The sequence below is a fragment of the Staurois parvus genome, unplaced genomic scaffold (assembly GCF_062004578.1).
Source record: "Staurois parvus isolate SC_StPar_1 unplaced genomic scaffold, SC_StPar_1.0 ptg000350l, whole genome shotgun sequence".
NCBI lineage: Eukaryota > Metazoa > Chordata > Amphibia > Anura > Ranidae > Staurois > Staurois parvus.
In genome coordinates, this window is record NW_028318146.1 from 4,787,287 (window position 1) to 4,800,792 (window position 13,506).

At 42.1% G+C, this 13,506-nt stretch overlaps 1 protein-coding gene across 1 annotated transcript in view; it reads right to left on the minus strand.

Annotated features, from left to right (window-relative positions):
* Positions 1 to 13,014, minus strand: part of LOC149456724 (uncharacterized) — a 55,171-nt gene extending 42,157 nt beyond the window's left edge. Inside the window, exons 1-2 of the mRNA XM_089684547.1 lie at positions 12,821 to 13,014; positions 6,971 to 7,080 (exon numbers count right to left, since the gene is read on the minus strand). Coding sequence (XP_089540673.1) covers positions 6,971 to 7,080; positions 12,821 to 12,903 — 193 coding nt within the window. The 5' untranslated portion in view covers positions 12,904 to 13,014. The remainder of the gene's footprint in view (positions 1 to 6,970; positions 7,081 to 12,820) is intronic.
* Positions 13,015 to 13,506: the final 492 nt, after the last annotated feature.

Below are 13,506 nucleotides of genomic sequence, written 5' to 3' on the forward strand. Positions count from 1 at the left end.
GGGCAAGGGCACAGGGGCCTCATGATCCCCTATTGCCCGGGGGCCCCATGAGTTGTCAGTCCGCCCCTGGGCCCATCTATGGAGAGAGGAAGGGTGAGAGGCCGCCAAACACGGGGCCGAAAAGAAAAAACACGGCCCCCCAACCCAACATTGCCCCCTGGTGTCATCACATATTGCTATCAGTAATGCTTGGACATAGATGAAGGGGGGTGGAGACTGAAAGCGTGCCGAGATTTGTGCAGATCATCTTGAGGCTAGGTTCACATCGATGCCGTTTCCAACGCGCTTTCCGTTTTTCAGAAACACACTGCAGTCCATTTACAATGATTCCTTATGGGTCTGGGTCACCTATGTGCATTTTCAAGTGGCTGCGTTGTTTGGAAAGGGTCAGGGACTTTTTTTGCCCCCAGCAGGTTGTGTTTGTGGTTCTATAGACTTCAAAGGAAACGCATCAAAAACGCAAGCAAAAGCAATGTACGCGTGTTTTTGCCGAGTTTCCTGCATGACAGCAGACACCTCCCCCAGCAACATTACCACATCCCAAAAAAAGCAAACTGCATTATAAACCCATGTGAAAAGCGCAAACCATGGAGGAAAAAAGCAGCAATCGCAACCTGCATAGGTGTCAAGCTAGTGTCAGAGCCAAGTTCACACCACATGCTGTCCATTCTTTTCTGCATCAAAAACGCATGGATAGTAGGTTATATGGTTTCCAATGGCATCGTTCACACCAGTGAGGTCGGTTCCAGGGCGCTCCAGTTCCAGAAAGAAAAAGTAAACATGCTGCATTTTTCTGCACTGAACTCGACAGTAAAACGCATTAAAAACGCACCAGAACACACCTAAACGCACACGCCCTTATTTAAGTTGAAGAAAAATAGAGAGGATGCATGCTTTGTAATTAGCCCACACTGACGCATGTTAAACGCACTTATCCGATGTGCTCGTTTTCCGCAACACAAGGGAAAATATATATATTTTTTTTAGCCCTGGTTACACTGATGTGGTGGGATTTCTATGCGTTTTCAAGTGCGATTTAAGAAGCAATTCTGCTGCGCTTTCTGTTCTGGCTAATTTTGTGACATTAGAAAGAGGTGTATCTCACAATGAAATCGCATGGCTTTGCACACCTATGTGTTTTCACTGCTTTTTCCATTCAAGTCTATGGGGCTCAAGAACGCACTGCATCGCACCAAACACGCACAGGACCCTTTTAGGCAGGGTTCACACATATGCAGGATGCAGCTGATTATTTTCCCATTTTTTTTTAACACAAGTTTTTGATGCATTTTTGGGAGGTGTATGTTGTCATGTGGCAGAAACCAACAAAAAATCAACAAAACCGCAAGCGTTTTTCATGCGTATCTATAGAAGTCTATGGAACCAAAAATGCAACCTGCCGTGGGGGAAAAAAGTCCCTGACTCTTTTCAAAAAACGCACAGATATGAACATGACCCATAGGAAACCATGTTAAATGGACTGCAGTGCGTTTCTGCAAAAACTGAAAACGCACTGAAAAATGCATAGGTGTGAAGCAGGCCTTCGAAATTGCATTGCGTTTGGAGCGTGTAGGTGTGAACGACCTCTATAGAAAGCCATGTTATCTCCCTTCACATGCCAATCTATGCGTTCTGGAAGGCATCAGATTACATGAGTGTTACCCAGGGCTTACACTGCAGGGCGCTGTGACACATTGTAGTATGCGGCAGCTGCGTTTAAGGGGTTAGTTCACCTTTAGACCGGGTTCACATATGTGCGGGGCTGGTTTCAGTACGATTTTTAACCATTAGCTGCCCGGCCAATGGCTGAATGGCGGCCGGCAAAAGCCATTAGCATTCCGGGTGGACCTCATATGACGTCCTCCCGGGCATGCGCAGTTTGCGCGCCTGCAGAGCCGCGCAGTGGTGTGATCTGTCACCGGCTGTGTACCTTGGAGACGGCCGATGACAGATCTGAGTACCAGCCCCATTGCCCGTACCATGTGAGCTGCTGTGACCAATCACAGCAGGTCACATGACAGTTGTATACAATGGATGGCTTCATTCATGCCATCCATTGTATACTAGTGTGTTTAGCTGTAATTGGTCACAGCAATCACATGCACAAGCTGGGCTAATCACAGCCCAGCTGTGTCATGTGATTAGCTGTGGCCAAATCACAGCTAAGCACAAAAAAAAAAAAAAAACCCTGAATGAATCGATGTCATTCAGGTAAATGCTTGCTTATAGCAAACTAATTCTTTGCTATATGCAAATTGTACTACTTTGGTCATAGTGAAATATGAAGAAAAAAATCGTAAATAAAAGGAAAAAAATGTAATAAAAAATTAAAAATAATGAAAAAAAAAAAACAATTCTATATTTTTTTTTCATACTCTCACCAGCCAGTGTCCCTGATCACCGCCATGCCAGTTATATGACGACGCTGTACTGCACTGGTGACAGTATGTAAAAAAAAAAATAGTGAAAATAATTATTTAAATTTTTTAATTTTCCGAAAAATTATGACAAAAAAAAAATACAACTTCAAAAAACTCGCCATGCCTCTTATGAAGTACATCGGACTGTCTACTTTCCAAAAGGGGTCATTTGGGGGATATCTACTATTCTGACATTCTTGGACCTCAAGAAATTAGATTGGCCGTCAGTACTTCAGGACTGATCAATATTCACATCTATCCCATAGTTTGTGAACTCTATAACTTTGCTACAAACTAAATAACACATCCTAATTTGGGTTATTTTCACCAAAGACATGTAGTAGAATACATTTTGGCCTAAATTTATGAAGAAAAATTATTTATTTGCAAACGTTTATAACAGAAACAAAGAAAAACGTGTTTTTTTTTCAAAATTTTTGGCCTTTTTTTGTTAATTTAGCAAAAAATAAAAACCCCAGCGGTGATTAAATACCACCAAAAGAAAGCTCTAGTTGTGTGAAGAAAATGATAAAATTTTAGTTTGGGTACAATGTTGTATGACCGCGCAATTGTCATTCAAAAGTGTGAGAGTGCTGAAACCTGAAAAATGGCCTGGGCAGGAAGGGGGTAAAAGTGCCCGATATGGAAACGGTTAAAAAGAGTTTTGTGCAAATTCGTTCTGGGGTTCGGGTGCAAATTTTTAAAGTGTGCGATACTGGAAATCGCACCTGAACCGGACTGAAAATTGTACCTGACTCCTTCTAAAATTGCACTGCGGCCGGCCCTCACATATGTGAACTGGCTCCATAGAAAACTGGTTTGGTTCACGTTATGCAAATCGGATGAGGTTCAAAACGCATCTAGTCCGCATCCCCTCCCTCCTAGATTGTAAGCTCGAAAGAGCAGGGCCCTCAATCCCCTCATGTTTTGCATTGTATTGTTATTGTTCTGTCACATGTTCTGTCCCCCTTTGTAATGTACAGCGCTGAGCGAACTATGGGCGCTTTATAAATACTGTATAATAATAATAATAATATATGTGAACCGGGCTTACAGGAAAACCTGCCTACCGCAGATAAGGGGCATTTGTAGATAAAAACAAACACTGTGCCTCTGACTAAAGCTGAATAATGCCCTTGCTATAGGTGTAGGCCATTTACATACCTCATGAGGCCTGACTGGAATACTCCCAGGACGTTGCTAAGCGAGGCCTAGTCATTATTTCTCACCTCCTCCATCACAGGAATGAGCTTTTTCTCTTTTCCAAACCCCCTCACATGCGCTCCCTCTCCCTGATGCAGTAGCTCTGAGCTCAGTGCTGGAGACCTCACTCCTGTGATGTAGGAGGTGCACGGTAACGACTAGGCCTCACCTAGCAACGCCCTGGGAGTATTCCAGTCAGGCCTCATGTGGTATGTAAATGGCCTACACCTATAGCAAGGGCATTATTCAGCTTTAGTCAGAGGCACACAGTTTGTTTTTACCTACGGACGCCCCTTATCTGCATAGGCAGTTTTTTAGTAAAGCTGAGCTAACCCTCTAAATGCAGCCGGTTTCATTGTCAGCCGGTGCACAGCCACCCAAAGTGCGTTAGTGGGAACTGGGCCTATTGGGAACAATGGTTTTCAGATTGCCGCTGCATTGCACAACAAAGCCCAACAGGCATGGTGTGAATGGAGACTACTCAGCTGTGGAGTGTTTAACCACTTCAATACCGGGCACTTTTACCCCCTTCCTGCCCAGGCCCATTTTCAGGGCAGTCGCATTTTCAATGACAATTGCGCGGTCATGCAACACTGTACCAATATTACATTTTTATAATTTTTACACACAAGTAGAGCTTTCTTTTGGCGGTATTTAATCACCACTGGGGTTTTTTATTCATTGCTAAATAAATGAAAAATAAATGAAAAAAAGATCAAAAATTATGAAAAAAAAACACATTTTTCTTTGTTTCTGTTATAAAATTCTGCAAATGAATAATCTTTCTTCATAAATTTAGGCCAAAATGTATTTTGCTACATTTCTTTGGTGAAAATAACCCAAATCTGTGTATATTATTTTGTCTTTAGGAACGCTATAGAGTCCACAAACTATGGGATCTATATCTGAATATCGATCAATCCTGATGTACTGACGGACGATCTCAAAACTCCAGACAGTACAAATATTCCCCAAATGACCCTTCTTGTAAAGTACATAGTCCAAACTATCGGGCATGTGAGTTTTTTGAAGTTGTACATTTTTTTAATATATATATATATACACCTTCACCAGTGCAGTAAAGCGTCATCATTTAACGGGTGTGGTACTGATCAAGGACACTGACTGGTAACAGTATGAACACAAAAAAGAAGGTTTTTTTTCAATTCTTTTATTACATTTTTTTTTTATTATTTTGTTTAACATACTGTGACCGGAGCAATACATTTTTTGACTCACTTTGATTACTTATACCAGTGAATTTCACTGGTATAAGCAGCCATTGTTACTGTCATTTTATGTCCCCCCAAATTGATACGTAAGAACCCTACATGTACACTGGGCATCCAGCCCGTGCGTCCAATCTTGGTGTTTTCGTGCACCCGGGAAGCACAGGTTGGCGATATATAAATACCTGTAATAAACGAAGCCAATTTCTGCATCTGTATGGGCAGAGCTTACATTTCCCCCTCTTACTGATAGAATACTAATAAGTGAAAACCTACAGTGCAATATGACCTATCCAAATCAATATAAACAAATATTGCAGCTAACATGTAAAGTGTTCCCACATACAAATAATTATATACAAAAATGCAGCGCAATACTATATAATAAACTAAACTAATATATACCGGATTATACCTAGGTAAGTATAATTGGAGGAAAAAAAGCCCATATAGTGCTTTTTAAAACGCATTGCAATCGGACAACAAACAAAACAAAAGTACCAAGTGATTCGGTGCAAACACACTACATTTGCAAACTGCGTTTGGGATGTCATTAACTTTGTACTGACACCCGCTGCAGATCGCAAATAGAGTGCGTTTTGCATGCAGTGCGTTCCTGTGTTATTCATGGTGTGAACCGCCATAAGCGATTAAAAAATCTTACCAGTGATTCACAGCAATAAAAGCCTAACAGAGGCTCAAACCACTTCCCAATTTATTCAAAACTAACTTGAAATAAACTTTAAAGAGACTTTGTCACCAGACCATTCATTTCAACAAAATATTTTCCATAGGATTTTTTTTATTTTACGTGTTTTAAGCATGTTATTTGCCTGTAATAGCCTCCCTTGTGTAGACATTCAAAAGCCCTGAAACTACTGCTGGGTCCCACCCTCTTGGATGTGATGTCAGCATCCACAGCAGAGTCAGAGCTGTCACCTAAGTGACAATTTATAGTATTGCCCTTCATTCTTCCTCTAGCCGCTACATAAAAGGCTACGTAGGAAGTTGAGGAAGGGGGCCAGAGGAGCTAGGCCAGCACAGACAGTAATTAGATATAGAATAGAAGGGTATGACATGCAAGGAAGGAGGGGGCTGAGCTCAGGAATGGACTCTTCCTGGAGTAGTGGAATTTTCTAGGACGTTCAGAAGCATATTGCACAATTAGATGAGGTGGAGATCATAAAGGTGCCTCTCCAACTTGTTCAATTAGAGAACACTTTGCATGCACTGAGAATGTGCAAACTGTTCTCTGAATGGTGTCCATGCCAAGCAAGTGACCCCCTATGTTCATTATGCAGCAGGGCAGCTGCTCAGCACGGGATCTGGAAGACAGCAAGATCATGGAAGCTACTGTAGTGATTTCCGCTTCCACAGGGATCAACCAGGTATGGAATATGCATACTGACTTTGGTCCAAGCTGGACTAATGTTACTATGCAAAAACCTGGAGTTCAGATTTATTATAACCAAACAAAACAATGAGTAAGAAAAATACCTTTTTCTGTGCTACTACTTTTTTTAGGTTGGTGACAGGGTCTCTTTAGAGAGTAAGTGTACCTTTTCATGAAAAATGAAAAAATTGGACTAAATCCAAATTTCCTGGACAACTTTCCAGACCCCACTGCACATAGTGGCACATAGCAGCCCCCATGCTGCTCCTGTAGCGGTCCGTATATCACAATACACAGCTCAAAGTATGTATCCATAGTAATGGATGGACAGTGCTGACCAATAAGAAGTGCAACTGAGGCTTCTTCTTCTAGTAAGGTGTCCCAGAAGAAAAAAGTGCTTCTCATTGGTCAGGGAAGTCACATGGTCACACTGACTAACAAATGCTTACCATTTCTAACATTATGATGGATACTCACCCATGGTGTATGGACCGCTACATTGGCAGCTCTGGGCGCTATGTGCAGCAAATCCAGAGGGGTGCCCAAGATGCCTGAAGTTCCTTCACCTTTTCATTTTTTATCAAAAAGGGAACCTTAAGTGTCTTGTTTGTAAGGGTCTTAGACTATGAAAACATTCAGCAGTAAATGTGTGTCGCCATATTAAAAGTGTGAAATTGCCTTGATTTTGGATTTGAATCAGTATGTTTCTGATGAGTAGTACTTACAGTTTGGGTTGTAGCAGAAGGCAGACGCCTGGCTGGATTTATCATAGCACACATTGGGCACAAACACTCCGTTCTGAACTTCTCCAACTCCCCACTTGTACCAGGCCAGGCTATAAGAACAAAATCAATGTGCAAAGATTAGTAAAGGGGATGACCAAAATCTGACTTGTATCTTAGTGCAGACTTCTGGGAATATCCGTGAGCCAATCACACAAGCAGGAAATTATGTTTTTTGGGGACGTTCTGTACACCATCTGTGTACAGGACACCTCCAGGTTACCATATTGCAATTTACAGAAAATGATAGAACTGCAGATTGAAAAGGTAAGGTCAATTTTATTATCATTCAATTACAATATGACCTGTGTCGAAATTGTATTGTATGTATAACTGTACGTTATATTATTATTTTTTTTTTATTTGTTATTTTTTTCCCCACAAAGTTGAGTTACCCTTTAAAACACATATTACAATCTGATTGTACAATTTCCTATAGATCTTCCAACACCTATGTAGTGCAAGAGTCTGCCTGATTGGATAAAACATGAATGGATAGTTTGTCTTCATATGACAAAGTATTGGTAAACCTTAAAAGAGAGATTGTACAAAGATTGTGTATTCAGATTGTAATGTGTGGTGAGTTGAAGGTCTCTCGATGCCCAACCTGTGGCCCAGCGGGTGCATGCGGCCCTTTGGGGATGCCAGGGGTCACACTTGAGGCATCCTACTGTATATCAAGAAAATTGCCACTGCTGCTATACAGTAGATAGACTGAAATCGAGGGTGGATAACATGGATAAATCTATAGTGGATAACATGGATAAAACTATAGTACCCCAAACTGTCTTTAAGTGACACCTTGGAAGCCTTTATAGGTTATCAGTTTACAGTTAAACATGAATTATGACTGTAGAATTATTGCTCTTATGCCAACATTCCTGGTGATACCGCACACGTGTGGAGAAATTTATGTCTACATACCTGTTCCCTATGTTTGCATTCAGGTGTGTATGGGGGCACTTTTATTTTTTCTATTATATATTTTTTTCTCTAAACTTTATTGCTCTCTCAAGGGGGCTAAACGAGTCCCCTATATGATAGGATTGGGGGGGGGGGGGGGGGGGTAATAGCAAGTCCTCTATATGGAGACATCAGGGGTCTATTAGACCCCCAATATCTCTCCTGCATAATGCATGTTGCTTCCAGGTTCATTAAGTGCAGAGGAGATCAATCTCCCCCCTTTCTTAATAGCACAATTACTACAGTCCCATCCTCCACTGTATAAACATACCTTGGTAGACAAGGCGTTAGTGCCGTCTGCATTTTTCTGTATCTCTTTCTGATCAGGAATGACAACCCAACACAGGACACTGTCAGTCGCAGAGTATTCATTGCATTTCCTCTCTGACTCGCTCCTTTTGGTTTGGATCAAAGTCATGTTTAAAATATTGCTTGAGAAACTGAACTCCTTTATATGGACCTATTAGAATGTAGCAGGGTTAAACCCCTCGTAGCCCTGATCCTTATAGGATTTAGATCCAGAATAAAGTTCTTTCTGCAGTTTTAGCTTCTTATGTGAATGCTAACAATTCAGAGTTTTTTGATTGACGTGGAACATGTATAGTCATCCATTTTCAGCACACATGGTCTTTGATGCAAAATTATTAAAACCAGACAGAGGCAAACACATAGTTTTTCCAGAAGGGAGGCAGTACCAGACTTTTCATATGACTGGTGTCAGGATAGATTCACCTTTTGTAACATGTTACATCCATATTCAGGGTATAACATGTACATTAACAGTCTGCAGGAGTCTTGTATGGCACCAGCAATCTGCTGATCTATGGTGCATTGCTTTCCAGGTTCCGAAAATAAATAAATAAATGCACTTTTTTTTTATCTGCTGTGTAGAATCTGTGAATAGGCGGGGAGCGAAGGGTCATTACCAGAGGCGGACTGACCATTTGGAAACTCGGGCACTGCCCGAGGGCCTGGGGTCAGTTAGGGGCCCCATGAGATGCCCCTGGTACCTTTTTCATAGGCTTTTTTGAGTTTGGGCAAGGACACGGGGGCCCCATTATTTCCTATTGCCCGGGGGCCCCATGAGTTGTCAGTCCACCCCTGGTCATCACACTAAGAACTTTGGGCAGAGCTGAGTGAAAGATGTGCTGTGCAGGTCTAAATGTGAAGAGGCGAGTGGTGTGGTGTAGAGGGAGGGGCGGACGATGTGTTGTGCAGGTTTGGATGGGAGGAGAAGGGCAGTGTGGTACAATGTAGGGCTAAATAGAAGGTAGTGGGTGGGGTGAAAGATGTGCAGTGTAGGTCTGGATATAAGGATGTGGGCGGTGATGGGGTAGAGAGAAGGAGGAGCAGGGGGTGTGGTAAGGTGTTCTGTGATGAAGTGACACCAATGTGATACAAAACAATATAGAGGTTCTGGTGAGCTCTCGGACCTTACCCTTCCCCCATACAGAGCTGATCTGGAAATAATAATGACTGCAGACATCACACATCCACCAATCAGATGTCATACTCTCAAGTCTTAGTAATTTAGGATTTTTCCGACTGGTCCTATAGGTATAATCAATGAAGTGTATTTAAAAAAAACTATTAAAAAGTAATAAATACATTTAAATAAAATAGATTTACAAAAATTGTTTTGTGTGTGTAAAGTTTTAAATCTTGGCATGTTTGGTGTACACTTATTCAACTCAACATCATCTTTTATATTTTACCAAAAAAATGGGTTCTATATTCTGTTTGTGTGCACTAAAGTGCATTTAATGCATTAATGGATGTATTTCTTTCCTGAAAATTTTCATTTTATAAACATCTGCTCAAATATCATGCAACATAACAAATTGCAACAACCACCATTTTATTCTCCAGGCTCTCTGCTTTTAGAAAATATATCATGTTTGAGTATTAGAAGTAATATTCTACCAAAAAAATGCTGATATTAATAAGTGTGTGAGAAATGTCCAAAGTGTCCTTGGGCAGCAAGGAGTTAAATTGTGAATTTGTGGGTTACAGCCAAAACAAGGTCATGTGACCTCATTAGCATATTGTAAACTAGGTGTCAGCTCTCCCAGCAGCTGTGGCTCATTTGCTGAGATTGCTGTGAGCGGCGAGGAAACGAATTGTGTTGCTCTGAGAGATTTTGCTCATTATTTCATAATAAAGCACTTTCATTGGAAGAAAAAAGATGAAAAGTCAAAGGATCTTTTAAAAACCAACAAATAAGATTCACTGAGACCCTTAACAGGGGACCACCAGCCCCTCGCACAGTCCAGAGCCCCTCATAGGGGTGTATGTAAGGCCATCAGGCAGGGGTTCAGGGCAGTTGTACACACTACCTGCCCCTGAAATTCACCGACAAAACCCAAGAGAAACACGCAGAGGGGACATCGAATATTTGTCAATTATAATGCAAGGAACTGTAAGGAAATATGTTGTTATGTCACCCAAATATATATTTATTGGGGTCATTGCTATATACACAACGGGGGTGATTTACTAAAGGTGAATAGACTGTGCACTCTGCAAGTGCAGTTGTTCCAGATCTTTGTAAATGAGGGGAAGATCTGCTGACTGCCACTATCCAATCAAAGTCCCCAAAATGGATGCAACAAGGCTTCAAAAGCAAAAAGTCATGAAAAAAGGGGTTAAAAGACCACTTCAGTTTTGGAAGCATATACACATTGTGGGGTCACTGGATAGAGGAGGACGATTAAGAGCCCCTGTCAGGTTTTAATGCTTCATGTGTCACTGTAAGTGAGATTCAGCCTCTCAATGTTTACCCTTGACTGCTGTCCCCGGGTTAGAAAGTGATGAGAAAATCCAAAATTTGGAGCTGCTAATAGAGGGGAATCTTCAAATGGGGGACAGTTCATACCTGGAGGTCACTGCCCGCTCCTTCACATGACAGCTGGTCTGCAGGAGACATGTATCAGGTGTATCAGCTGCTCTTACTAGGGCCAATTTAGACAGGAGTCAATTCACCTACCAGCATGTCTTTGGAGTGTGGGAGGAAACCGGAGTACCCGGAGAAAACCCATCCAGATTCCCCACTTCTCATCCTGCTCAAACTGTCACAGTCAAATCTGCAGCCCCTGGAGCCCGCAGTACCTCGGGGGCCCCTCAGGAGGTGTTACAGGATTTTGTGAGAATTTTTGTGTGAGTGTCAGCAGGAGTTGTGGGGAGGGGTAGGGTGGTGTGTGGTATTGTTTTTACCTCCCCAAAGACAGGAGTACCAGCTCCTGGACGGTGATCTCCTCCTCCTTCCCCCTCGCTCAGCCTGATGATAGCTCGGTGTCCATCCCCGCCTGGTTGTCAGTACTGACACTTCTCCGCCTAGCAGGGCTGGCCTCACCCCACCCTTCCTCCGCTACTCTCTGGCTCAGGACTTCAAAATGGAGCCAAAAGCTTGGAGCTTCTGCTTTGCTCTGGATTCCTCTTTGCTCATGATAGTGACAGGGAGACATCACGGGCCCCCCTAAAGCATGAGCGGGGTCATAATTGTGACCCCTGAGAGCCCTGATGGAACACCCATGGGTCCCATCAGCATTTTGAACAATGACTGTGAAAGCAAGGTATATAAATACACAAACTGCTGCATACTGAAATAGAGCCAAATACAGAATACTGGGATCATTATTATTCAGGATTTAGCAGAATGGTGAAATTGTATTGAGGGGAAACAACATGAAGGCCTCGTGTACAAAGGACATATTTAAAACACTCCTCCTCCTGGCAGCAGCATTTTGGCAGAAAAAAACCTCATGCTTGTCAAAGAGGCTAACGCTTTTCCACGCGTTTCGGCATGTTTACAAGCGTCAAGCACTTGGGCGTTAATTCATTTCATTAGCCAGGATAATAATTTATCCTGGCCTTTGAAATAAATGAATGCTCAAGCGCTACACGTGCCTAGCGTTAACAAGCATTTAGATGCATTTACACGCACCAAGCGTTTTTATTGCTAAAAAGCTGCTGCTCCTGGATGCGCTGGTGCTGGGTTTTTTTCCTGCGGGTAAATGTTACTGCTACTAAAAGCTTCTAAAAGTCTATGTGAGCATGGAGACATGGGGTAACATGGAGGGCCGTCTGGAAGCAGTACAAAAAGGGGCTACAAAAATGACCTGTGTGCATGAGGCCTAAAGAACAAGCACTACCAAGCAGGAAGCACAGCCTGCATACATAATGAACCAATATGGCGTCCCCTAGGGGCTATCACAGATCAGTGGTCTTTGGCACAAAGATCTTAGCGCAGTGAGATATTACATTAGGATAGCTACAAATTCTGCTTCTAACGTGTGTGAAAAATCTCAACGTCATATAAATAAGTACTATCACAGTATACAGAAAAAAGGCCACAAGTGACTTGATGGTAGATAAATAATTGTCTAGTCAATTATTGTAAAATAATAAAATAATTGTAGTCAATTATAATGCACGGAACTGTAGGGAAATATACGGATTGTCGTTCCCCCCCTAAAACAAAATACATGTGTGTGAAAAATCTCAAAACTGACCCTGGGCAGCAAGGGGTTACATTCTGACAAAGGTGTGTGGCCGAAATATGACATTTGTCAGTTACAGCCAAAACAAGGTCATGTGACCACAGTGAGGAAACTCTAGTAGTAGCTCTATATATACATGGAGAGGTCACTGAATAGAAGAGGGAAGGGTTAGAGCCTCTGTCAGAGTTTAATGCTTTCTGTGTCACCGGTAATGAGATTCGGCCTTTTAATTTGTCCCTGATGACTGCTGTCCCCGGGTTAGAAAGTGATAGAAAAATCCAAAATTTGGAGCTGCCAATAGAGGGAACTTCCAATGGGGGACAGTTCATACCTGGAGGTCACTGCCAACTCCTTCAGATGACAGTTGGTCTGCAGGAGACATGTATCAGGTGTGCAGGATTGGCTGCCCAGCATCCAGGAGTGAACACAACAGACTGACAGTTGGGTCCCATCACCATTTTGAATTAGGACTCTAAAGGCAACATATATATATATATTTACTGAACAGAACCAAAAACAGTATACTGGGATCATTATTATAACATTAAAACACAAACACCACTAAGAAGACAGCACAGTCTGCATACATAATGAACCAATATCACGTCCCCACTTTTAGGGAAATATATTGTCACCCAAAAAAAAAAAATTATATCTATATCCATGTATACACTAATTGCTAAAAATGCTGATATTAACAAGTGTGTGAAAAATGTCAAAATTGTACCTGGGCAGCAAGGGGTTAAATTTTGAAAAAGGGGCGTGGCCAAAAGGTCATGTGACCACCCTGGCGGAAACTCTAGTAGAAGCTCTAGCAGCAGCTGAGGCTCATTCGCTGGGAGTGTTGTGAGTGGAGAGGAAGCGAATTCTGTTGCTCTAAGAGACGATTCTCATTATTTCATAATGAAGCGTTTTCATTGCAAGAGAACATTTAGAAAGTCAAAGGATCTTCTGAATACCAACAAAGAAGATTCAGTTATGCGATCAAAAGTGGAACCCTTAACAGGGGACCGCCAG